Source organism: Antechinus flavipes, chromosome 1 (assembly GCF_016432865.1).
Source record: "Antechinus flavipes isolate AdamAnt ecotype Samford, QLD, Australia chromosome 1, AdamAnt_v2, whole genome shotgun sequence".
Lineage (NCBI taxonomy): Eukaryota > Metazoa > Chordata > Mammalia > Dasyuromorphia > Dasyuridae > Antechinus > Antechinus flavipes.
The window spans coordinates 537,900,764-537,928,695 of NC_067398.1; the positions used below are offsets into that span (position 1 = coordinate 537,900,764).

Below are 27,932 nucleotides of genomic sequence, written 5' to 3' on the forward strand. Positions count from 1 at the left end.
CAGATGCCCGGGCAAATAAAGGTTTTCCCTAGTGCTACTCGTGCCTTCCGGCTGTCTCCACAGACCACAGCACCCGCGTTCCGCAACTAGGAACTTCCCTCTGAGCCTCCAGGGCATCCGCCAGAACTTTATCCCTAGTTCCTTCCACCCCGCCTACACCTGGTCAACTCCGCCCAGGGCGCGCCCCCTTTCCCTTCCTCCCAGATCATAGGGAGGCTTTGGAAGAAGACGGTACCGCTGAGGTTTCCCAGCCGGTCTGTTAGTGCAACTCAGCGCGCCTGCGTAGAAGGGGCGGAGGAGGAAGTGCGGCCTCAGTCTGGAAGCTGGTAGCCCAGTGCTACCGCGGAGGTTACTAAGCGTCTACGCGATGGAGATGGACGGCTCTGTGGAGGCGCCAGCGGATCTGGAGGAGCGCGTGGTCCAGGAGCGCCAGCGGCAGTGCGCCGAGTTCGCGGCGATTACGGGCCGCGAATGCGGCTTGGCTCAGTGCTACCTGGCGGAGAACGACTGGCAGATGGAAGTAAGCCCTCGCTCCCCCTTCCGGGGCCCTGACCATGGGCGCCTGTGCGGGGCCGTCTCCATCCCTGTGCCTTTGCTTTTCAGAGGGCGCTCAACTCCTACTTCGAATCGGCTGGGGACGAGGGTGCGCCGGACGCTAGGCCGAGGACGCCCGCCCCCGCCGCGGGGATCTGGTGAGTGAGTGAGTGGGGCGTCGGGGAGGAGGGGAAACTCCGGGAAAGAAATCGAGGGGTCACAGCTGTGTCCGAGCTGATGTTTCTCCACCGAGTCTGCGAGCATTTACCTTAGTAAATCCTGTTCTGGCACTGATCGAGGGCTGGAGATGCAAAGAGAAGAAAACGAAAATCAGCCCTTGCCGCTTGCCAGCGGCTGTGAACAGGCAAGATTAGGTGTAAATGTGCATTGCTTGTATATATGCTTATACACATACATAAATGTGTGTATGTGTGTATTGTGCCCGCGGAGACAGCTAGATGGTACAGTGGATAGAGTGTTGTGCCCAGAGTCCAGAAGAACTGTATTCAAATCTACTCTTAAATACTGTGTGACTGTCACTACATCGATACTTTAATCTGCTAAAGTTAATGGCTTTAGTATTTTTTTACCCAGAAAACTCCATACAGGTCATAAACTACAGAGCAACAACAGTATACGTGTATGTGTACATATGCACTTAGACATTATATGCGTGTATCTCCTTACAGCAAGTTAGGTATATAGGATTAGAACTGATCCGAGAGGGAGAGCAGGTATCCATCAATCTTGAATTTTGATTTGGAAGGAGCTTTGGAAAGCAGGGATTCTTAAGTGGGGGGAGGGGAGCACACTCTTAAGTGGCCAAGTCATAAATTGAGGGGGTCCAGGGAATTTGAATGGGCGGGAAATTACCTTTTTTTTTTTTTTTTTTTTTAACTAAATTAGCAAATTTAGCATTTCCTTCAGTTCAGTAGATAAACAAAACATTATGGGGGGGGAGAGGGATTTATAGGTTTGCCTAAGCTTCCACAAGGGTTCTTGATCTAGGAAGAGTGTGTAGAGCCCCAATCTACTCCATTCTCTTTATTTTTACTAATGAGAAACTTGAACTCTAGAGTTTAAAAAAAAAAAAACAAAAAAAAAAAACTTGGTCAACTTGGGAGGATATACATTTATCTATAAGTGAAAGAAGGGGAATTTGAATGTAGGTGCAAATTCATTCCTCCAGATTCGCTTCTTGATAATTGACTATTCATAGCCATTCTGTTGCCAAGTCTTATTATTCCTATCTTCACAAAGTCTCTTGTAGCATATGACTCCATTAACTACCCTCGAACTAGATGATTTCCAAGGTTTACACATCCTATTTCACTCTCATCCCTTCATTCCTGGATGGTTGCAGTTTCTTTCAATTTGATTTCTTTTCCTCAAGTCTCCAAACCTCAGTCTATATTCCACTCCTCTGCCAAAAGGATCTTCTTAAAGTACAAATATGACCATGTCACCTCCTCACTCAATAAATTCCAGTGATATGGTTACCTCTAGATCAAATAGACAATCCTCTGCTTGGCCTTTAAAGCTTTTTACAAGCTATTCTCTTTCTGCTTGCCATTCACAACTTGTCTGCTTCCTGCCTTTTCTGTCTTCTTAGATTTTACTCCTCTCTTCATATTTTTAAGATTCAGGGACACTGGTCTTCTTACTGTTCCTCACAATATTTCATTATTCTACTGTATTCCTTTTCACTGGCTGACCAACAGGCCTGGAATACTCTTCTTCCTTGTCTCCGCCTTCTGATTTTATTTTTTCCTTCAAGGCTTAACTCATATCCCACTTTCTAACAGAGACTTTTCAAGATTCACTCTTTTCCCCAGCTCCCCCAATAATCTTTGTTCATTACCTTTTATTTATACTTATGTGTATATGCATGTATTTACATGTATATATGTATATACCTGTATAGATACAGATACATATTTATATATATGTCTTGTATGTACAACTTTTTTGCTTGGTGTTTCCTTCTTTAGAATGTGAGCTTATTGAGGACAAGGACCTATTTTTTTCCTCCTTTCTTTGTATTTCCAACCCTCACTTTTAGCATGTTTGTAAAAGCTTAATAAATTCTTGTTAATTGATTTCTCTTTAAGGATAAGAAACATGTTGAAAGTACTAAAGCTTCAGAAGGAATAACAATCACTTTCATTAGTGCTTTAAAGTTTGCACTGTGGTTTAGATTAAGTGATCTCTATGATCATTCCCAATTTACGAGAAAGAAATTGAAATCCAGGGACTGTTACTTTGCCCTGGAATACATAACTAATAAATGGCTGAGGTTGTATTAAAACTGAGGATTTCCTGATGCCGTGTCCAGGACATTGTCTGCTACAAAGCCAGGAGAAAAAAACCCAAAGAAGCGAAAAAGTTTGACTTGGTAACTGCTAGGGATACATAGGAAACTGGAAAAATTTCTTTGAAAATAGTTAACATCATATATTTTAACATATTTAACATATATTAGACTACCTGCCATCTAGGGGAGAGGATGAGGGGAAGAAGGGGAAAATTTAGAACAGAAGCTTTTGCAAGAGTCAATGTTGAAAAATTACCCATGCACACTGATACATTGCTGGTGGAATTGTGAACACATCCAGCCATTCTGGAGAGCAATTTGGAACTATGCTCAAAAACTTATCAAACTGTGCATACCTTTTGATCCAGCAGTGTTACTACTGGGCTTATATCCCAAAGAGATTTTTTTTTTTTTTTTAAGTAACTTTTTATTGACAGAACCCATGCCAGGGTAATTTTTTACAACATTATCCCTTGCATTCTCTTCTGTTCCGATTTTTCCCTTCCCTCCCTCCACCCCCTCTCCTCACCCCCTCTCCCAGATGTCAAGCAGTCCTATACATGTTAAATAGGTTACAGTATATCCTAGATACAATATATGTGTGCAGAACCGAACAGTTCTCTTGTTGCACAGGGAGAATTGGATTCAGAAGGTATAAATAACCCAGGAAGAAAAACAAAAATGCAAGCAGTTTATATTCATTTCCCAGTGTCCTTTCTTTGGGTGTAGCTGCTTCTATCCATCATTTATCAATTGAAACTGAATTAGGTCTCTTTGTCGAAGAAATCCACTTCTATCAGAATACATCCTCATACAGTATCGTTGTTGAGGTATATAATGATCTCCTGGTTCTGCTCATTTCACTTAGCATCAGTTCACGTAAGTCTCTCCAAGCCTCTCTGTATTCATCCTGCTCCTAAGATCTCTTTGGAAAGGGACCTGTATGTTTGTGGCAGCCCTCTTTATAATGGCCAGAAACTGGAAACTGAGTGGATGCCCCTCAATTGGAGAATGGCCAAATAAATTGTGGTATATGAATGTTATGCAATATTATTATTCTGTAAGAAATGACCAGCAGGATGATTTCAGAAAGGCCTGGAGAGATTTACATGAACTGATGTTGAGTGAAATGAGCAGGACCAGGAGATCATTATATACTTCAACAACAATACTATATGATGATCAATTCTGATGTACGTGGCCCTCTTCAACAATGAGATGAAACAAATCAGTTCCATTTGTTCAATAATGAAGAGAACCAGCTACACCCAGTGAAAGGAGTGTGAACCACTGCATAGAATTCCCAATCCCTCTATTTTTATCTGCCTGCATTTTTGATTTCCTTCTCAAGTTAATGGTACACTATTTCTTTTCTTTTTTTTTTTCTTGAAGATTTTTTATAAGAGGGAAGCCACTGCCTCCTTAAGTCACCATTTCATTTTTGAATAATTCTAATTATTCATGTTATTCTTTATCTCAAACCTGAATTTGTTTCTTTCTTTCTTTTTTTTTTTAATAACTTTTTATTGATAGAACTTATGCCAGGGTAATTTTTTACAGCATTATCCCTTGCATTCACTTCTGTTCTGATTTTTCCCCTCCCTCCCTCCACCCCCTCCCCCAGATGGCAAGCAATTCTTTACATGTTGAATAGATTACAGTATATCCTGGATACAATATATGTGTGCAGAACTGAACAGTTTTCTTGTTGAACAGGGAGAATTGAATTCAGAAGGTATAAATAATCCGGGAAGAAAAACAAAAATACAAGCAGTTTATATTCATCTCCCAGTGTTCTTTCTTTGGGTGTAGCTGCTTCTGAATGGTACACTATTTCAAAGTCCAATTCTTCTTGTGCAGCAAAATAACTGTATGGACATGTATACATATATTGTATTTAACATATACTTTAACATATTTAATATGTATTGGTCTACCTGCCATCTGGGGGATGGGGTGGGAGGAAGGAATGGAAAAATTGGAACAAAAGATTTTGCAACTGTCAATGTTGTTTTGTAAATAAAAAGCTATAATCAAAAAAAAATTAAAAACAAACAAACCCCCCCCCCCAAAAAAAAGTATAATGAATACACACACATAAAAAAAGAAAATAGAATTAACATTATAACTTTGAATAAAAATTATGCAAATATTTGTTAAGCAGCTGTTAGGGCATCCTACTTCTGAGAAGCAGTGACATGAAGTAGACATGTAGCCAAGAAGTTCATAGTCTAGTTAAGGAGATACATGACACATACGCAAATACCTGCAATATAAAATAGAGAGGAACATAAAATGTTACAAAGTGGTATGTGAATCTGAGAAAGTAAAAATTATTGACTACCTAGGGAGACAAAAGAAATTCTTGGAAGAAATGACTTTTGAAAGGTTTGAGGAGCACCTGATCAGATAAGAAGTTATTCAGTATATTACTTTTTTAATCAGCTATTTCATGAAAGCTCATTGCTCTTTATTTTATTTTGTCTTTGGGTATTTATTTTTTTCAATTTGTTTATTTTAATGTACATTACTTTATGAATCATATTGGGAGAGAAAAATTAGAACAAAAGAGAAAAACCACGGAAGAGAAAAACAGAACAGAAAAAGAAGTGAACATAGCATGTGTTGATTTACATTGTCTCTATAGTCCTTTTTCGTGATGTAGATGGCATTTTTTTGTTCAAAGTCTATTGAATCACTGAACCACTGAGAAGAACCAAGTCTTTCATAGTTGATCATCACTTTCTTGCTGCTATTGTGTACAGTGTATTCCTGGTTCTGATTGTTTCATTCTGTATCAGTTCATATAAATCTTTCCAGGCGTTTCTAAAATCAGCTTGTTCCATCATTTTTTATAGAACAAAAATATCCATTTTCTTCATATACCACAACTTCAGCCATTCTCCAATTGATGGGCATCTACTCATTTTCCAATTCTTTGTTACCATAAAAAAAGCTCCTATAAACATTTTTGTACATGTAGGTCCTTCTTATATGATTTTCTTGGGATACAGACTCAGTAGTGGCACTACTGGGTCAAAGGGTATGCATAGTTTTATATGCTCATTACTCTTTAACCTTTTTTTATATAATTTCTTTTTTTTTTAATTAAAGCTTTAAATTTTCAAAACATTTTCAACATTAACCTTTGCAAAACCTTGTGTTCCAAATTCGTTCCCTTCCCCCACCCTCTTCCCTAGATGGCAAGTAATCCAATATACATTAAACATGGTCGAAATATATGTTAAATCCAATATATGCATACATATTTATACAATTATCTTGTTGCACAAGAAAAATCAAGTGGGAAAAAAATGAAAAACAACAACAACAACAACAACAAAAAGAATGAAAATGCTATGTTGTGAACCACACTTATTTTCCACAGTCCTCTCTCTGGGTGTGTATGGCTCTCTTCATCACAACATCATTGGACCTGGTCTGAATCATCTCATTGTTGAAAAGAGTCGTGTCCACCAGAATTGATCCTTGTATAATCTTGTTGTTGCCATGTACAATGATCTCCTGATTCTGCTCGTTTCACTTAGCATCAGTTCATTTCTCTCCAGGCTTTTCTGAATTCATCCTGATAGTCTTTAACCTTTTAAGTCAATTATACAAGCAAAGCTAATGAATTTTCCCTAAGTTAATCTTTGAAAGGCATGAACAATAATAATTATTTGTTAATCTGTGAAAGTGACCAAAAAATTCTAGTGGATCCAGGTTAGTTTATTCCTTATTGTTTTTTCTAACAGATGACAAACATTCCTTTGATAATATATATTGAGCTACCTATCTCATTTTCTAAAGGAAACGTGATGAAAAAAATTAAAATAGTTGATAATAAGCTTGAAGGACAAGAAAGGAAGTTTGGGCTTCCACAAAAATTTCAGAATTTAATGGCATTTAAACATACTACCGAAGGATGTTCAGATAGCAGTCTACCTAACATAAATGGTCAAATATGTAGAGAAGACATTCTTAACCTGTGGTTCATAGTCCCCTGAAGAATCTCATAGACATGGATGGGGAAAAAAATATTTATTTTTTATTCTAATTTAAATTTAGCGTTTCTTTCAATTATAAATTTTTAAAATAGACTAAAAAGGTCCATAGACTTCACTAGCCTACCACAGATTTAGAGAACATAATTTAGATTCTTCACTGTTTCTTCAGTCATCTGAATATATTGTATATCTTCAGACAAATGCTTTAAGTTTTTTGTACTTTGATATATTCTTCTGCAAAATGAAAGCAATAAAAGCTTTTAAAATAATTCCTAAATTTCTTAAGTTATTCATCATTTATAAAATTATTTTTCTTTCTATTCTTGCTAGTGTTGACCTGACAAAAGAACCAACAAATAATGTCAACAGTACCTGTGTCAATATAGAGAATACCTGTGGCCAGAAAGAAGATGACAGTACATTTTCTTTGATTACATGGAATATTGATGGATTGGATATACACAATTTGCAAGATAGGGCTAAAGGCGTGTGTGAATATTTAGCTTTGTAAGTATTATTTACTTCCAATTATAGTAATCCTACACATTTGCTTAACAACCTAATATTTTGAAGTATTTTCATATCTATTTTCTCATAGCTGTGAGATATGTCAGACATGTATAATTATCCTCATTTTACAAATAAAAATTGAAATCTCTTAGGGAGATTAAGTAAGTATGTAAATGTCTTTGGTCACAGAGTTAAGTTAATAGAAGAGCCAGAACTGAAAGCTAATTCCCAAATTCTTTACTAAAATGCCTCTTTTTATATTTATAAATAATACTCAAATACTTAATTTTTTTTAAAGTACAAAGTATAATTTTTAGAAGGAATATAATGCTTTTGAGAAAATTTTTGCAAAATATGTCAAGTATTCTCATAAGTCAATATCAAAATATCACAGCTTGGGATACAAAATTTCCTATGGAAAGACTTATATTAAAAAGGATTACATTTAGACACATTTTTGAAGTTAGCATCTTTAACTATATTTAACATGGCAATGATCATTTATGTTGCTTACTTGTTTATTGAATATATTATTGGAGAGTTCATAATTCTAACAATTTCAGCAAGTAATTGCAGGATTATTTTTGAGAATACAGGTTAGATGGGTAAAAATTTCATTTTATTTTAGTTGGAATATTTAAATTAGATGGAAGGAAAGAAAGAATTCATTCTCTATTGCTAACTTTGATCTTAAACTTTCATGTATGGTATTAATAAACACCATATATTTTATTTTTCCAGTATTAGAAAAATGAATAGTTGGTGGTATAATTTCTGTCCATGAGGACCCTTCAGTAGCCAATAAATTTCATAGTAAATTGTTAACATTGTCTTCATTCTGGTAATTCTGGTAAAGTGACAGCTTGTGTTTCTCTCAGCTATACGGCAGTAAGTTCTAGTTTGTTTCCTTGAGTTTGTTCCAGTGAAATGTTATATTTGTTATTAGTCTTATAACATTCATTTTTTAAATTAGGTACACTCCTGATGTGGTTTTTCTTCAAGAGGTGATTCCACCATACTACAGTTACTTAAAGAAAAGAGCAACCAGTTACACAATTATTTCAGGTAACACCTTTCCAGTAATTTAGTTTGCCTGTTAAGAGTGTGATTTTCAGAATATCTACCTCTTTAAAAAGATGTTTTACCCCATTTATTTGGAAAATTGTTTCTTTCCTTAGTTGAAATATTTTCATGATTGATGTTAGCTATGTAGTAACTGGGGAGAAGGTGAGTATTATGTAGTTCTTAGAATGGGTCAGCAGTGGCAAATTCTTTTTTGGTAAATGACTAGTTTCTGGGAGCTATGAAGTCAAAACAACTTCATTTTTTAATTGATTTTATTGAAAATAGATAGTAATTACACTAATAGGCAGTGTTTTTCTTAAAAGAATCTATGTGAGCATTTATAACTGTTCTTTGTGTAATATGTGATAAAATATGAAGATGAAGATATGTTGGATTCAAAAAAGTACTTTTGAAATCTTTTGTAGTCCTTAATTCTATCCTTTAGTAATTTTCTAGATCACAAATTTCAAACACAAATGCTCCCAGATGCAGCTGAAGCAGATTAAAATGTAATTGAGAAATATTTAACAGAATAAATTATAATACAAGAAAGCAGAAACTTTTAATTTAAAATTTTTATTTTCAGATCAAAATTTCCCCCCTCCTATCCACCTTACCATTAAAAAGATAATAAGATATCATTATACATAATACATTATGTTTTAAAACTAAGTCAGCATGTGGTTCTATGTATATTAGTGACTCCAATTTTTCTTTGAGCTTGACAACACTACTCTAAATAACTTATTCATGGAATGGAACTTTCTTTTTGTAAAAAAATATTTTAAGGTAATGAAGATGGCTATTTCACTGTAATAATGTTGAAGAAGTCAAGAGTGAAGTTAATAAGTCATGAAATTGCACCTTTTCCAACTACCCAAATGATGAGAAACCTTTTGTGTGTGCATGTAAGTGAACTTGTAAAATATTACCTTCATTTTTGTAATTTCATAGTGTTGTGTTTTGATAAAAGTTTGCTTTTCACTTTAAAATAGATTCTTTTCAACATTCCCGAACTTTGTAACCAGTTCAGATGATTGCTACATCAAAATAAACTTGCATATCTCTCCTGAGATAGATGAATTTAGTTTAAATCCATATTTGCTTCCTGAAATAATTTGATACCTTGATATCAAATGATAATTACCTTCAGTTAACCAAACAGCATTTGGAGAGGAAAATATTTGAGGGAGAGGGCAGTAGAGGGGGATAGATATTGGCAAGCATGGCTTTTGTGGCTTTCCTGGAGGCATCGGATGAAACTAATTCAAATGATATTTTCTTTAGGAATTAAAGAAGACTTTTCCCACTTGGACCTCAAATAGCACCTCTCATTACACAGCAGTCATATCAATGTTTATTATTAGATTTAATAAACAAAAAAGACATTGGCTATGTGACTCTGGGCAGGTCATTTAAGCCTATTTGCCTTAGTTCCCCATCTATAAAATGAGCTGGAGAAGGAAATGATAAAGTATCTCGTATCTTTGCTAAGAAAACCCCACTGATCCCACTGAAGAATGACTTAACAGTTATCCTTCTCAAGCAACTTGGTGGTGCAGTGGATAGGGCATCAGCCATGAAATCAGGAGGACCTGAGTTCAAATCTGGCCTCAGACACTTAACACTTCCTAGATGTGTGATCCTGGGCAAGTCACTTAACCCCAATTGCCTTACTAAAAACAAAACAAAAAAAAACAATTATCTTTTTTCACCTATCTGCTGTCTTTGATACTGCTAGTCATCCTTTTCTCCTGGATGTTATTGTTGTTCAGTTTTTTTAGTCACATTGGACTCTTTGGGGCCCATCATTAAGGTTTTTCTTGACACAGGTACTGGATGGTTTGCCTTTTTCTTCTCTAGCTCATTTTACAGATAAGGAAGGCAAACAGAATTAAGTGATTTGTCCAGGCTCACTCAGCTAGTCATTGTCTGAAGTCAGATTTGAATTCAGGTCTTCCAGACTCTGAGCCTAGCTTTCTATCCACTGTGCCATCTACCTGTTTTTTCTTTTTAAGTTTTTATAATATTGGTCTTTCCTGGTTCTCCTTGGTTTTTTTTTTTTTTTTTTTTCTTTCTTACTAATAACTTTTTATTTTTCAAAATACATGCAAAAATTGTTTTCAACATTCACCCTTGCAAAATCTTGTTTTCTTAATTTTTCTCTTTCTTTAGCAGTCCCCAGACAACAAATAATCCAATACAGGTTAAACATGTGCAATTCAACTAAACGTATTTTCATTTATTCTCCTTGTTAATCTCTTTTTTGCTTGACCTCCATCTGTGATATGGCCATTAATTGTGGGTATCTCTCAAGGCCTGAACCTTTTTCTCTTTTCCTTCTATACTGTTTCAGTTGATGATTTCATTAGTTCCCATGAATTCATCTCTGTGCACATGATTCTCAGGTTATGTATCCAATCCTCACTTCTTTCCTGAACTACAATCCTGCATTATCTACTGCCTTACTGCCTTTTGGACATCTCAAAATTAAACCTGAGATGTCTTTAGACATCTCAAACTTCAACGTGTCCAAAATATAATCCAACATCTTTCTTAAAATAAATTTCTTTTGGCTATTAAAAATTATTTTCTCCCCTTCCATTCCTACCATTGGATGGGAGGAGAAAAAAATTGTTTGTATAAATATGTATAATTAAGCAAAACGTATTTCATACTTGTTATATTGCCACTCTTTCTCCTAAGCTCTTCTCAGATATTCTGTCACCGAGGGCACCACCATTCTCCTGTCTCCCTGGTTCATAACTTCAGCGTCATCCTTGACTCTTATATTCATCCCACAAAACCAGTCTTATCAAATATTGTTCTTTTATTTTCACATCTCCATCATATGTCTATTTCTCCTCATACAGATACCACCCTCATATGGGCCCTCATCACCACATGTACTCTTGCAATAGTCTTCTAATTGGTCTCCTACCTCAAGCCCCTTGCCATTTTCTACTCAGCCGCCGAAATGATTTTCTAGTGAACATCTGACCATGTTACTCCTTTTCTCAGTAAACTTCAGTGGCTTCCTCTTATCTCTAGGATAATATGCTTGACATTTAAAGCCCTTCAAAATCTCTCAGTTAATAATGACTGAGGACAGAGAGAGAGAGAGAGAGAGAGAGAGAGAGAGAGAGAGAGAGAGGGTGTGGGGGAGGGGTACAGGGGTAATGTAGCAATCTATTTTGCATGGAGTAAGATCTGAATGCAAGAAAAGAATTGAAAGTTTTAAGTGTTATCTGGGCTCAGTATGAGAATGATCAGTACCAAAATATTAACATTACCTTGAGCTGCATGAAAAGAGCCATGGTGCCAGAGAAAAAGGGGTAGTAGCTCTTCTGTCAGATCCTGACCGGTGCTTATGTCTGCTGCCACATTTTAGGAGGAATACCAGTAGGTTCAGGGGCATGGACAGAAAAAGGCATCCAATGTGGTCAAAGACTTAGAGGTAATGCCACATGAAAAGGAGCTGGTGTCATAGGAGAACTTTCTTCTTGGCACCAAAGAGTAGAACTGAGAGATTTAGGCTTGATAGAGGGGAACCTTTGCTAATAATTAGCTCTGTCTAAAAGTGGAATGGATTACCTTGGGAGGTTGTGGCTTCTTTTTTCTTCAACGAAATTCGATGAGTGGAGGCAAAGCTAACTTCTTGTCAAGGGTGTTAATAGACAGTTCCTAAATTTTGTGATTTTTCAATTTTAGCTTTAAAAGATAAAAGGTGGAACTCATTGCACTACCTACCATTTCATTTCTTATCTCTTGTCCCTTTCATAGTCGGGACTTATTGAGAAATTTGTTCACTGCCTTTTCTTACTACTCTTTCTTTCCCAACTCCTTATGATGTGGCTTCTAGACCTCCCTCTACCCCAATTCTATTATAAACACTCCTCTTTTTATATCTCGTGTTTTCACCTTCTTATCTTTGTTGATGAGGGTTCTTATTTGTTGATAATAATACTGATTTGATGATTTAGTGAACTTTTGAATAATCCTTAGTTCTTCTCTGGTTAAAATTTAACATTGGATATTAAAGTAGTCAGACTGTAACTTAACTCAGGGGTTCTGTTCTGCTGCAGGTGTCTATATGTGGTAATGAACTTTGCCTTTTGAACTCACACTTTGAGAGTACCAGAAACCATGCTCGGGAACGGATGAATCAGCTAAAAATGGTGCTAAAGAAAATGCAAGAGGTTCCAGAGTCAATTACAGTTATATTTGGAGGAGATACAAATTTAAGGGACCATGAAGTGAGTTACAGTGTATCATTTCAGTGTTTCATATAGTACTAGTTGATTTGTTTATCTTTTTTTCTCTTATGTGATCATAGAATTTCAGACTTATAAGGAACCTTGGTGGTTTTCTACTTTAGCCTGTAAGTAAAAAAAGAATCAACTTTGCAGTCTACATGACAAGTGGTCATTTAGACTTGACTTGAAGAGCTCCAATAAAGGACTTATCTTCAAGAAAGTCTATTCTACTTTGAAGTAGCTTCTTATGTGAATCAAATCACAAGTATTTCTTTTCTTTTCTTTTTTTTTTTTCAGCAAGTATTTCTTAAGCCTCTCTTGTGGGCCAGGGACTGTGCTAAGTATTGGGAATACACATACAAAACAAAGGCAAGTCAGGCCTTGCCCTAAAAGAGCTTACATTCTACTTGAGAGCACCCTTGTTGCTTCTTTACAACAATAGTTTGATAATTTGATTCCTTCTATTAGACCCATCTGTTTTATGCACCTAATTCTGTAATTATTTACTGAATTGTCTGCTATGGGCCAAGTGCTCTTGGTAAGTAAAATGGGGTTATAAGACATGGTTATTGACCATAAAGACTTTATAATCTTGTTATAGAAACAAAATAGGTAATGATCTGAGAGTTTATGAGTAAACAACTACCTAAAGAACTCATTAAGACAATAACTGCAATAAGGTTTCAGAGCATGGAGAACAGTCAGTATGGACTTGACTGGGGCAGTGAGTCCTTGTGGATAGAATGTTAGACGTGATGCCAGAAAGCCTGGGCTACCAATCCTTTCTCAAACAAGTAGTGGATGTTTGACCACTTAACTTCTGGGTCACTAAACTAAGTGACTACTAAGGTTCTTTCTAGTTCTGAATCCATGGTCTTATGACTTGAGATGGTGATACTTCATCTGGGCCTTAAAAGGATGGGTAAGCAGAGAATGAGGAAGTGGGAAAGGATATTCCATATCAGAAAGGAAGGAAGGAAACAAGCATTATTAGGTGCTTATTATATATGCCTGGCACTATGCTAAGTACTTTGCAAATAATATCTTATTTGATTCTCACCCTTGGGAGATAGATGCCATTATTATCATCCCCACTTTATCGATGAGGAAGCAGATAGTTCTTGTGACAGCCAGTGAAGGCCTGAGGCTGGATTTGAACTTATCTTTTGACTTGTGCTACTTAGCTTTTAGGGAACTGTGTAAGCTAAGAGCTGTAGATAATGCCCAGCAGGATATGTTTGGGAAAGAAGGTAAAACCTGTCCTGATTGAAGCAGAATTGCTATAGTGGAAGTGAAGGAGAGAAAGCTGAATTAGCTACAGTCAAGCTAGTCAAGCAGGCTGAGGGCTCAGACCCTTGAGTTTATGTAATGAAGATTTTATGTTCCATTGGGAAAATAGTGGTAAACAACTGAAACTGCTGCTGTTTCTCTCTAGTTTTCCCAAAATTATAGCTAATCCATTAAAAATTGCTTGAGAGGAATCTGAGTAGGCATGGTGTAAGTGAAAAGTATCTCCAATAGAAAGGCTTACTTTTTAAAATATAAACTTCCTAGAAAATAGAACTGTGTTTTTTGTTTTGTTTTTGTTTTGTTTTGCCTTTTGTCTATTATCTGCCATGTTTGTCATAGGATGAAGACCCCATAAATATTGTCGGGGTAAACTTGGCTTTCCTTTTTACTACTTGCCTCTGTAGTTTACATAAAAGTGAAATTGAGCCAAATAGTAGGGGTATTATTCACTTGTGCTCTGCTGTAAAAGGGTATTCCAGGTAAATTAAATTTCCCATTCTGTACCCAAAGGCCTCTTCAAGTAAAACTTCTTCTCCAGTCCCAGTAACCTTATGTCTTAGCTCACATATTTTAAGACTGTTTCAGACCAAACATTTTCTGGAACTCCTGGCAGTCTTTGTTGCCATGTGTGCTGAACTTAGCATTGGGTTTGACCTGGGTTCAAATTAAGACCACAACTAGATTAATGAACCCATTAGTTTAATGAACCCATACAAAATAGTTAGATGATTCAATGGGAAAATAACTCTGCTACATAATCTATCATAGGAAAAAGCACCATAGCTAAGTTGAAAAAAGGGTAAGTAAACTTAATTTTTGTGAAATTTTCTTCATTTCCTTCATTATAGAGAAGGGATTCTTTGTTGTTTTTACTTTTTACTTTTTATTTTTAAGAGACTGGATCTCCCTATCTCAATCAGGCTGATGGATGTAGAAGCTGTGATCTAAACCTGTCTAAACTTATTTCCTTATCTATAATGTGAATATTAATCAAAACAATATTGAGGAAAGTGCTTTGTAAACAAAGTGTTCGATCTCTCCTTATACATTCTCATTAGAGTAGGCTCTGGGTATTAATGCTCAGATGAATTGTGACTCTCTTCCTAGTTTTCTTCAAAGTTCAGATCTAATGCCACATCTTCATGAAATTTATCCTGATTCTCAGCTTCATTAACCTTTGAGTTCTCAAATCGCTTTGGATTTATTTTGGCCTGACTTAGAGGTGTGTATGTTGTCTTCTTTGTAGAATAAAAGGCAAAGATTGTTTCTTGTCTTTGGATCCCTATTGTCTAGCATAGTACCTGGTATATATAATAGGCATGGAACATATGCCCAGTAATTGCTTTTAAAATTCTAGAGAATTAAATAGAATAAATCTTAGGAAAACTACAGGAATCTTGAAGGAGAAATATAACTGGAACATGCTTAGAACATAAACAGGGTATCACTTTTTGAACTTGTATTTAAGACTGAGTTGAAGATTTGCCTTTTTCATTCCAGACCATAAAACAAAATACTTAGAATTACACAGAAAATCTATTATTTTGAAATACAGTTATCAAAAAAAATTTTTTTAAAGCATGTTCATGGATTGTAGGTCAAGAAGCCTATGTAGTACTCTCCTTAATCCCTGCTATTATAGGAAGTTGTATCTGGTGGATTGCTTAAGTTTGAGAGTTCTGAACTGGAGTCTGCTAAACCAATTGAGTGATGATATGATGATGCTCTGAGCCCCAGATCAGAAGTGTTCTAGATCACAACTTCTACATCCATCAGCCTGATTGAGATAGGGAGATCCAGTCTCTTAAAAATAAAAAGTAAAAAGTAAAAACAACAAAGAATGCCTTCTCTATAATGAAGGAAATGAAGAAAATTTCACAAAAATTAAGTTTACTTACCCTTTTTTCAACCTAGCTATGGTGCTTTTTCCTATGATAGATTATGTAGCAGAGTTATTTTCCCATTGAATCATCTAACTATTTTGTATGGGTTCATTAAACTAATGGTTTAACTGTTTTAATATTAAATGTTGCATCTAAACAAAGTAAGCAGATTATTTTAGACTACAAAAAATTGATGAAAGTTTTTCCTTTCTCTTTTAGGTTTCTAAATCAGGTGGCTTGCCAGAAAAAATTTTGGATGTTTGGGAGTTTTTGGGCAAACCTGAACATTGCCGTTATACTTGGGATACACAAGCCAACACTAATTTGGCAATAGAGGCTACTTGTAAACTACGGTTTGATAGAATATTTTTCAGACCTGCAGCTGATGGTTGTAACATTATTCCACGCAGTTTAGACCTAATAGGGTTAGAAAAACTGGACTGTGGTAGATTTCCTAGTGATCATTGGGGTCTTCTATGTGGCTTTGATGTAATACTGTGAATATTTTTTCAGATGTATATTTTTAAATTTGTTGTACAGTTTTCTCTCATATTCCTTGCAAAGACTTGATAATGTTTCGAACTCTTTGGAAATGTGTGTTGAATATCATCTAAGAGATTGGATCTTTGCTGCTCTGTAATTATTTCTCTTTGTAGATTTATCCCATAGATTTTTCAAAAGTCCATCCTCCCCCTTCAAGAACCTTTTAAGTAAAAGAACTTTTGGAATTGGCCTTTTTATTCTTCATTCAGTGTAATTGGTTGATTTGAATGAAATGAAGACATGGGTTGCTTAGTCCCTTGCTGCTCTGGTCCTGCTTCTGCCATTGCTGTGAACTTTCTTGGTTATGGGACTATGGCTTTTCTTGTTCTTCATCTTCATTTTGACCACTTTGTTAATTAAAATAGACTTTAAGTAGAAGAATGGTAATACAAGTATATGCCATTGAGAAATGAGGTAACACTTATTTTCATTTTTGCTTACCTAAATTAACAGAGGAAATAACAAGTAATGATAAAAGACAAATGGAATTTACAAATCACTATTTCCTCTGTAGTGATGGTGTAGGAGGAAAATATAAAGTATTAATAATAATCATAATAGTTTAACATAAATAATTGTATTGGAAAACTGGATAATGTGTTCAATCCTAGTCATTTAATAAGCCATGAAACGTGTTAGAATTTTAAGTTCATGAGAAACCAATTTTGTATTTTTAATTAAAAAGTATAAAAGAACCACTACTGCTGTCTACTTTTGAATCACAAAGAATCTAAGCTAATCTAAGTTTTCTCCCATTATTTGACCCTAGAGCAAAGATTGAAAAAAAAAGAAGATTGAATTCAGGTAGTGTTAAAAATGAAACCATTTTTGAACAACATATTTTGGATAATCTACTTTCATTCAGTTAGTGACCCTATCCTTCTTTCCCTTCTTTAGAGAAATAGAACCCAACCTTTGGCATGCCAATAGACGTTTTATATTTTAAGTTCTTTGATTTAAATGCTTGTTGACTTGGATCTGTTGAAATTTTGCTAGATTGTCATATTTACCCAACTGCTTTGCCTAAATGTAATTCAAGAAACTTTCTTGTTCAACAGTGTGCAGAGATTAAGTTGACTCTATAGCATAGCACTAGAAATGTTAGTTTTTCTCCTCTTTTCTGACTCAGAGTGGGGAATAAATTAATAAGCAGATCATTTAATTTTACCCATGTCTCCCCATCATTCAAGCTGGAATAATACTTTACTGTATTTCATGAGGCTGAGTAAGTTTTTACATGCTTTAAACTATTTGAGAGGAAGTTCAGATGTGCAAGAGATACCAATTATAGTAATACCTTTTTCTACTGTTTTAATATTTTTCCTTTCTTCTCAACTTAAATCTTGTCTGAGGAGAAAATAATAATTTTTTTGGCTCCCAAACTGATTGAGTGACTTTGAGTAAATCATCTCAACATTCCATGTCATTTTGTTGTTGCTGTTGTTTGTTTCGTCACAGTACACCAGTGTTGTCTGGGTCTGAAGACTGGGACCAGGGTATGGACCAAAAGAGAAGAAAATCATGGATGAGAGCCAGAAGTCACAATAAGTATATGGTCATTGTGCCCAGTGTTAAGTTGTTTGTTTGCGTGAGGAAGGGAATAGAAGGCGGAACAGAAAAGGAAAAAAAGACAAGATTGACCTTGATGCAGTAGAATTTTAAACTGTTTTGAAATAGTGCTAGTTTATGAGTAGTCTTTATTAGTTGGTTGATAGGTGTTGACTATCTCTACCACCTCTTTGATGTTCTACCATTACATGTTAATTACTCGAATGAACTTCATAGCTTTTGGCCCTCTGTAGATTTTTACTAAAATTAAACAGTAATAATGAAAGCATAATGTAATGAATGGAAGGCATCCTTCAATTAGGACAATCTAGATTCATATCTATCCTCTAATACATATTGGCTTTGTGAAATTGGACAAGTCACCCTCTCATTGTCCTGATCATTCTAAAACCAAGTTGTAGAACAATTGCTGAACTACATTTAAGAAGATTTTACTCACTAGGAACTTCTTGGAGAATCCCAGGTCCAGACAAAATAATAATAACTTATCTATAGCACTCTCCTCCACAACTACTCCTGGCTAGTATACTATTCCTCTTATTCTTATTTTTTACAACAAGGGAAGCTGAAACTGAGAAGACACAGAGTTGGGAAATCCTTTTATCCCTTCATAGGGAGGATTAGCTAACACCTTCCTGCTATCTAGTGGCCCTCAAGTTGAGATCAAAGCTTTGTGGGAAGGGGATTCAGAAGAGGTGCTTGGAGCAGAGTGAGAGAGGACAAAGACTAGAGGCTGCACTTTTGTCTTTCACAATTTGGACTTCAGCCATAATCTTTTTATGAATTCTCAGGTACCCAGTTATTCAATTGAAAGTATTTTTTAAAATCTCCATTTGTTGAGAGGAAAGCTAACTAGTGAAAATAAAGGAAATGTAAATTGCTTCTAATAGAGTGTTCAGAAATCTAATTTTATTTGTAGTAGGCTATCACTGGTGTCTAGAATGTGGCCTCTCTTCAGTGGTTGAAAAATAATACTTGCCATTAAAAAGCAAATGACTGCTATCTACAGTCCTGACTTCAACTAGTTCAAACCCCGTAGAGGCAGCCTTACTTCTCTATGAAGCTTTTTCAGATTCCTTGTTAGTAACAATCTTATCTTTGTCATTTCACATGCAATTTGTATGTTCTAATGTACTTATTATTAGTGCTTATTTTTAGGTATTATAACTGGTTGAGTCATAGTGAGTTGAAGGGGATCTCTTGAGATCTAGTTCAACTTCATTTTAGAAATTAGGAAACTGATGCACAGAGCTTGAAACTTCCCCATAGTTCTTCTCCTGGCCATGTTAAAGATAGAATAGAGCCCAGGTCCTCTGACCGTAGAACCAGTGTGCTTTTCATTCCAGATGGTGAAGTGACTAAAGCACCAGGATATAGAACCAGGAAAAATTGAGTTCAAATGAGGCCTCACAAACTTACTAGCTGTGTGACCCTGGGAAATCATTTAATCCTGTTTGCCTCAGTTTCCTCACTTATAAAATAAGCTGGAGAGAGAAATGGCAAACCATTTCCAGTATCTTTGCCAGAAAAACCCTTAATGGGTTCACAAAGTGGAACATGATTGAAACAGCTGAACAGTACCATATCCCAACAGAATAAGAGAAGAGACAATCCGAGGAGGGAAATAATTACACCTCATCTCCAAATTGCAGATGAGGAATCTGAAGCAGTTAGATTAAATGCCTGTAGTTACACAGCTAGCAAGTATCTGAGGCTGATTGTAAACTTAAAGTCATCTTCATTCCAGGTCCAGCACTCAGTTGCTATCAAGAATATTATACTGTCTTCCAGTAAACTTTGAGGTCAGAGATTATATTTTATGTAAACTTTGTGCTTTCTACTACATCATAATGCTCTGCATATGGTTTCTTTTAAAAAAAAAGTTAGCACTTTAGTAATTTTTTTTTCTTCCCCATGACATGCAAAAGCAGTTTAAAGTTTTAAGTTCCAAATTCTATCTCCTTATTCACCCTCCCTCCCTGAGAATATGGTAAGCAGTCTGATATAGGTTTTTTTTTTTTTTTAAATAGTATTTTATTTTTCAAAATACATTTAAAGATAGTTTTCAACATTCATCTTTGCAAAACCTTGTGTTCCAAGTTTTTCTCCTTCCTTCCCCTCCCCAAGAAGTCTGATTTAGGTTAAATGTACAGTTCTTCTAAACATAATTTCCATATTTGTCATACTCCACAAAGAAATGTCACTGACCACTTTTCAATATTTGGAAAATAGTATTTGCCATTAATAAGCAGATGACTGCTAAAAGTGAAAAAAGATAAGAAGAAAAAAAAACCCTCAACAACAACAAAAAGGTAAAAATAATATGTTTTGATCCATATTCAGTCTCCATAGCAATACTATTGGAATTGCTTTGAATCACCTTATCATTGAAAAAAACAAAGTCCATCACAGTTGATCATCACATAATCTTGTTACTGAGTACAGTGTTTTCTTGGTGTTCTGCTCATTTCTTTTAGCAACAGTTCATATAAGTCTTTCTAGTCTTTTCTGAAATCATCCTGCTCATCATGTCTTTCTTTTTTTTTTTTTTTAAGCTTTTTTATTTTCAAAAAATATGCATAGATAATTTTTAGCATTCATTCTTGCAAAACCTTGCAAAACTCTCCCTTTCCCCATTCCCTCCCCTGGATGGCAAGCAATCCATTATGTTAAATATGTGCAGTTCTTCTATATATATTTCCACAATTACACTGCATAAGAAAACTGACTTCCAAAAGGAAGACAATGAGAAAGAAAACAAAATGCAAGCAAACAACAATAGGGTGAAAATGCTATGTTGTGATCCACACTCAGTTCCCACAGTCCTCTCTTTGAGTACAGATGGCTCTCTTCATCTCAAGATTACTGGAACTGGCCTGAATCACTTCATTGCTGAAAAGAGCCACATTCATTAGAATGGAACATTATATAATTTTGTGTACAGTGTTCTCCTGGTTCTACTCACTTCACTTAGCATCAATTCAAGTAAGTCTCTCCAGGCTTTTCTGAAATCATCCTGCTGATATGATAATTTCTTATAGAATAATAATGTTCCATAACATTCATATACCATAACTTATTCATTCTCCCACTGATGGGCATTCACTCAATTTCCAATTTCTTGCCCTTATAAAAAGGGTTGCTACAAACATTTTTGCACATGTGGGTCCTTTTTCCTCTTTTATGAACTTTTTGGGATACAAACCCATTAGAGACACTGGAACAAAGGATATGCACAGTGTGATAGCTCTTTGACATAGTTCCAAATTGTTCTCCAGAATAGTTGGGTCATTTCACAACTCTTAACCACAATGCCTTAAAGTATCTGTTTTTCCATATCCCGTTCAACATTTTTTATTATCTTTTCCTGTAATCTTGACCAGTCTGAGAGGTGTGAAGCCGTATTTCTGATATAGGTTATAAAGGAGCAGTCATGTAAAATATTTCAATTGTGTAAGTTCTTAATAAATGTTGCATTTAATTAAATGGATTTTAGATTGTCTCATTTTCTTCATTTTGTCTAAAATTTTTAAACAAAAAACAAGATGCATGTTGATACTCCACCCTATATTCCTGCCATAACTTTTATGATCAAATGCTTTTATTTGTATTAGCTCTAAATGGTTAATTGGGTTACTGAATTGGTTTTTTTATTATGAAGAAAATATAATTTCACAGTGTCTTTCAGATGAGACTTAGAAGTCATGGCTTTTTGAATTCAACCTTATATAAGTGATTTCCACATTTGTGGAAAGAGCTGAAGAAATTTTTGGCATTCAAAACATTGACTTTTGTCTGTTAACTAATTAGGTAGCTCTGCATTTACTCTATTAAGGTTTACTTTGTTCTTCTGTAGAAATATTTAAGATTCTGTGACAGGGAAAGATAATGGGGAATATTGGAGGGGATGTGGGAAAACAGGGACACTGATACACTGTTGGTGGAATTGTGAACACATCCAGCCATTCTGGAGAGCAATTTGGAACTATGCTCAAAAAGTTATCAAGCTGTGCATACCCTTTGATCCAGCAGTGTTTCTATTGGGCTTATACCCCAAAGAGATACTAAAAAAAGGAAAGGGACTGTATGTGCCAAAATGTTTGTGGCAGCCCTGTTTGTAGTGGCTAGAAGCTGGAAAATGAAAGGATGTCCATCAATTGGAGAATGGTTGAGTAAAGTGTGGTATATGAACGTTATGGAATATTATTGTTCTGTAAGGAACGACCAGCAGGATGAATACAGAGAGGACTGGCGAGACTTACATGAACTGATGCTGAGTGAAATGAGCAGAACCAGGAGATACTGTTTGAGGATGTATTCTGATGGAAGTGGACCTCTTTGATAAAGAGAGCCTTAATTGATCAAAGATGGACAGAAGCAGCTACACCCAGAGAAAGAACACTGGAAATGAATATAAACTGCTTGCATTTATGTTTTTCCTCCTGGATTATTTATACCTTCTGAATCCAATTCTCCCTGTGCAACAAGAAAACTGTTTGGTTCTGCACACATATATTGTATCTAGGATATACTGCAACCCATTCAACATGTAAAGGACTCTTGCCATCTCGGGGAAGGGGTAGAGGGGAGGGAGGGGTAAAATCGGAACAGAAATGAATGCAAGGGATAATGCTGTAAAAATTACCCTGGCATGCGTTCTATCAATAAAAAATTATTTAAAAAAATATTTAAGATTCTGTGAGAGGGACTGGGGAGAAACAATTTCAATTAAGTGATTTGGTCAGGTCACATAGCTAGTAAGTCAGAGTTGAACTCAGTTCCTCCCAACTTAAGGGCCCTAAAAACACATATGCATTGTCAAATAAAACATTTTTATGTTGGTCATGTCTCATTCTACATTTTAAGTTTGTAAGCTTTTGCAGGAAGTGGGTTGTAGCATGCTTCATCTTCTGCCATCATCATTGGTCATTGCAATGCTCAAGAATTCTCAAGTCTCTTGAAATGGTTGTTCTTTATAATGTTATTGTTTACATTTTAGTGATCTCTTTGGTATATCAATTCATAGATTTCCAATTTTTCTCTGAAACTGTCCATTTCATCATTTTTTTATGGTAGAGTAATACTCTATTATATTCATAAGCCATTTCCAGCTTCTTTGCTATTATGAAAAGAACGACAATGTTTTTGTACATAGGTCTCCTTTTTCTTGTTTTCTCTGATCTCTTTGTGCTATATGTCTTAAAGTAATATTACTGTCTCAAAGTGTATGTACAGATTAATGACCTTTTGGGTATAATTCCAAATTATTTTTCACAATGGCTTTACCAATTTGCAGTTCCACCAGCAGGTCATTGGCATGGCTCTTTTTCTCTATTCTCCAGTATTTTTCTGATGGGTTTAAAGTAAAATCTAAGATATGCTTTAATTTTCATTTATCTCATTATTAATGATGTAGAGCATTTAAAAAAATGATTGTTCATAACTTGGATTTCTTTCTTTGAAAATTATCTTTCTAGGATACAAATACTTTCACCATCTCTGTCTTGAGACATAAAAAGTTCAAGACAGGTTTTGGATAATTAATCATTTTATGAATCATGTTAGCAATAATAAAAGGGTCAGTGGTGCAATGCAAATGCACCATACAAATGCAAATACAGGGGTTTCAAAGACAGAAATTCACTTGTTGCTTGTATGTCCGGTGTTCCTAAAGGTGGCAATCAACTCTGGTTTACAAGTAATAAAGAATGAATATTATAAGGAGAGGAGCCCTTGTTCTAAGAGAATGTGGAGGACATGACTAATTACTTAGTCTTGGTCAAAGAGACATTTCTATACCCATATTATCCCATCTAAAGTAATTTAAACAAAAGGAAGAATCTACTTTCCCCCAAAACTATCTGAATAAAATACAATGGGCCAGAATCCATCAATTCACTTGAATTAAAATTTCCTTACCTTTTCAACAGATCTGAGTTTTCTCTCTTATTATCAGTCCTGTACTTTATTATTTTTTTAATTAATTATTTTTTATTATAGCTTTTTATTTACAAGAGATATGCATAGGTAATTTTTCAGCATTGACCCTTGCAAAATCTGTTCCAACTTTTCCCCTCCTTTCTCCACCCCCTCCCTGAGATGGCAGGTAGACCAATACATGTTAAATATGTTGAAGTATATGTTAAATACAATATATGTATGCATATCCTACAGTTATTTTGCTCCACAAGAAAAATCAGACTTAGAAATAAGGTAAAATTAACCTGAGAAGGAAATAAAAAATGTAAGCGGACAAAAATAGAGGGATTGGAAATGCTCTGTTGTGGTTCACACTCCTTTCCCAGAGTTCTTTCGCTGGATATAGCTGGTTCTATTCATTATTGAACAAATGGAACTGATTTGGTTTGTCTCATTGTTGAAGAGAGCCATGTCCATCAGAATTGATCATCATGAACCAAATCAGTTCCAATAGAGCAGTAATGAACTGAACCAGCTACACCCAGCAAAAGAACTCTGGGAGATGACTGTGAACCATTACATAGAAGCCCCAATCCCTCTATTTTTGTCCGCCTGCATTTTTGATTTCCTTCACAGGCTAATTGTACACTATTTCAAACTCCGATTCTTTTTGTACAGCAAAATAACTGTTAGGACATATATACTTTAACATACTTAACATGTATTGGTCAACCTGCCATTGGGGGAGTGGATGGGGGAAAGGAGGGGAAAAATTGGAACAAAAGATTTGACAATTGTCAGTGCTGTAAAATTACCTATGCATATAACTTGTAAATAAAAAGCTATAATAAAATTTTTTTTAATATATAAAAAAAAGAATTAATCATCATACAGTATTGTTGTTGAAGTATATAATTATCTTCTGGTCCTGCTCATTTCACTCAGCATCAGTTCATATAGGTCTCTCCAGGCTTTTCTGAAATCATCCTGCTGGTCATTTCTTACAGAATAATAATATTCCATAAGATTCATAAACCACAATTTATTCAGCCATTCTCCAATTGATGGGCATCTGTAGTGGGCTGAAGCTCTAGTTAATGCACTGAGGTCCCAAGCACATGAGGCTAAATAGCAATTGGATGACACTCTATTAATATATGCTTGGAGAAAGAATGGCCCCGCCCACTCTTCTTGCAAGTTTTGATGTGTTATATAGGAAATGACATAGAGAGGATTTTGGTGGGTGGGTGGAGTGAGAAAGGCAGAGAGACTGCTGGCCGGGTTCGTGTGGTGGCTGCACACATTTTCTATCGCCATCCCCCTTCACCTCTGCAAAGAATAAAGATCGGGAATTTTCCCTCAACCTGAATTCCTGACTCCCAGCTGATTTTATTTTATTTATTTTATTTATGTATTTTTATTTTTTTTTTAATTTAATTTTATTTAATAATAACTTTGTATTGACAGAATCCATGCCAGGATAATTTTTACACAACATTATCCCTTGCAATCACTTATGTTTCGTTTTTTCCCCTCCCTCCCTCCTCCCCCCCCCCCCAAGATGGCAAGCAGTCCTATATATGTTAAATATGTTGCAGTATATCCTAGATACAATTCATATTTGCAGAACCGAACAGTTCTCCCGCTGCACAAGGAGAATTGGATTCAGAAGGTAAAAATAACTCGGGAAGAAAATCAAAAATGCAAATAGTTCACATTCATTTCCCAGTATTCCTTCTTTGGGTGTACCGGCTGATTTTAAAATACACGGTCATCACAGGCATCCACTCAGTTTCCAGTTTCTGGCCACTACAAAGAGACCTGCCACAAACATTCTTTACATACAGGTCCCTTTCCCTCCTTTAACATCTCTTTGGGAAATAAGCCCAGTAGAAACACTGCTGGATCAAAGGGTATGCACAGTTTGATAACTTTTTGAGCATAGTTCCAAATTGCTCTCCACAGTGGCTGGATGTATTCACAATTACACTAACAATGTATCAGTGTCCCAGTTTTCCCACATCCCCTCCAACATTCAGCCTTATCTTTTCCTGTCATCCTAGCCAATCTGAGATGTGTGTAGTGGTATCTCAGAGTTGTCTTAATTTGTTTTTCTCTGATTAATGTCAGTTCTGTACTGTAAAGGCTACCTGAATAATCCATGGGTTGATTTCTAAATGAGGAAGTAGAAAGGGGGAAAAAAACCCTTCTTTGTTAATGTAAGAGTGTCATTTCTCTGAATCTTAAATCATATAAATTTGTTTCAGTTCCTTAAGTATCTTAGATTAAGACTTTACCAGAAAAACTTGGAGCAAAGAATTTTTTTTCCCCAGTAACATCTTTCCCTTTTATGGACCAGGGGTGAAAAAAAGATTAAAAATGGAAGGAAACAAGTGTTTATTGAGTATCTACTATGTGTGGGGGATACAAATACAGTGATAGCTCCTGCCTTTTAAGTAGTTTGAATTCTGATAGGGAAGGCCAGCACAAGAAAAGGAGCTGAAAAATCAGATGGTGCCTGACATGGTTTTGAAGTCTGGAAAGAAGTCAGGATCAAGGGTTGAAACAAACCAGAATAGAGACCTTCGGGAGAACTCAACAGTAGAAGAAAAAGGCCAGCATGGTGGAAGGATATTCCAGGATGAGAAGACCACAAGGGTTATTTGATATTTCAGGTAAGGGAAGTGCTGAACCAAGTTCTAGGATGAGACAACAATTGGCATGGTTTTTCAAGTCTCAAAAGAAGTTCGGTGCACAGTTGGAAGCAGAATGTTCTTTTTTTTGTTTTTGTTTTTTGTTTTTTTTTAAATAACTTTTTATTGACAGAACCCATGCCAGGGTAATTTTTTACAGCATTATCCCTTGCACTCACTTCTGTTCCGATTTTTCCCCTCCCTCCCTCCACCCCCTCCCCAAGATGGCAAGCAGTCCTTTACATGTTAAATAGGTTGCAGTATATCCTAGATACAATATATGTGTGCAGAACCGAACAGTTCTCTTGTTGCACAGGGAGAATTGGATTCAGAATGTATAAATAACCCGGGAAGAAAAACAAAAATACAAGCAGTTTATATTCATTTCCCAGTATTCTTTCTTTGGGTGTAGCTGCTTCTTTCCATCATTGATCAATTGAAACTGAGTTAGATCTCTTTATCGAAGAGATCCACTTCCATCAGAATACATCCTCAAACAGTAGCGTTGTTGAGGTTGCTGGATCAAAGGGTATGCACAGTTTGATAACTTTTTGAGCATAGTTCCAAATTGCTCTCCAGAATGACTGGATGTGTTCACATTTCCACCAACAATGTATCAGTGTCCCTGTTTTCCCACATCCCCTCCTACATTCCTCATTATCTTTCCCTGTCATTCTAGCCAATCTGACAGGTGTGTAGTGGTATCTCAGAGTTGTCTTAATGTGCATTTCTCTGATTAATAATGATTTAGAGCATATTTTCATATGTCTATAAATAGTTTCAGTTTTTTCGTCTAAGAATTGTCTGTTCATATCCTTTGACCGTTTATCAATTGGAGAATGGCTTGATTTCTTGATAAATTAGAGTCAATTCTCTCTCTATATATTTTGGAAATGAGGCCTTTATCAGAACCTTTGACTGTAAAAATGTTTCCCCAGTTTATTGTTTCCCTTCTAATCTTATCTGCATTTGTTTTGTTTGTACAAAAACTTTTTAATTTGATATAATCAAAATTTTCTATTTTGTGGTCAATAGTGATCTCTAGTTCTTCTTTGGTCATAAATTCCTCCCTCTTCCACAGGTCTGAGAGGTAAACTATCCTATGCTCTTCCAATTAATTTATAATCTCATTCTTTATGCCTAGGTCATAAACCCATTTTGACCTTATCTTGGTGTACGGTGTTAAGTGTGGGTCAATGCCTAGTTTCTGTCATACTAGTTTCCAATTTTCCCAGTAATTTTTGTCAAACAATGAGTTCTTGTCCCCAAAACTGGAATCTTTGGGTTTGTCAAATACTATATTATTAAAGTTATTGGCTGTTTTGTCCTTTGAACCTAACCTATTCCAT

The 27,932-nt window shown here is 35.7% G+C and overlaps 1 protein-coding gene across 1 annotated transcript; it reads left to right on the forward strand.

The window, feature by feature from the left end:
- Window positions 1–122: 122 nt before the first annotated feature.
- TDP2 (tyrosyl-DNA phosphodiesterase 2) lies at window positions 123–21,461 on the forward strand. Its single transcript, XM_051970602.1, has 7 exons — window positions 123–520; window positions 604–692; window positions 7,186–7,362; window positions 8,339–8,430; window positions 9,220–9,338; window positions 12,516–12,686; window positions 16,079–21,461. Exons 1-7 carry the CDS (start codon window positions 368–370, stop codon window positions 16,358–16,360), a joined length of 1,083 nt encoding a protein of 360 aa, XP_051826562.1. The 5' UTR covers window positions 123–367; the 3' UTR covers window positions 16,361–21,461.
- The last annotated feature ends 6,471 nt before the right edge of the window (window positions 21,462–27,932 follow it).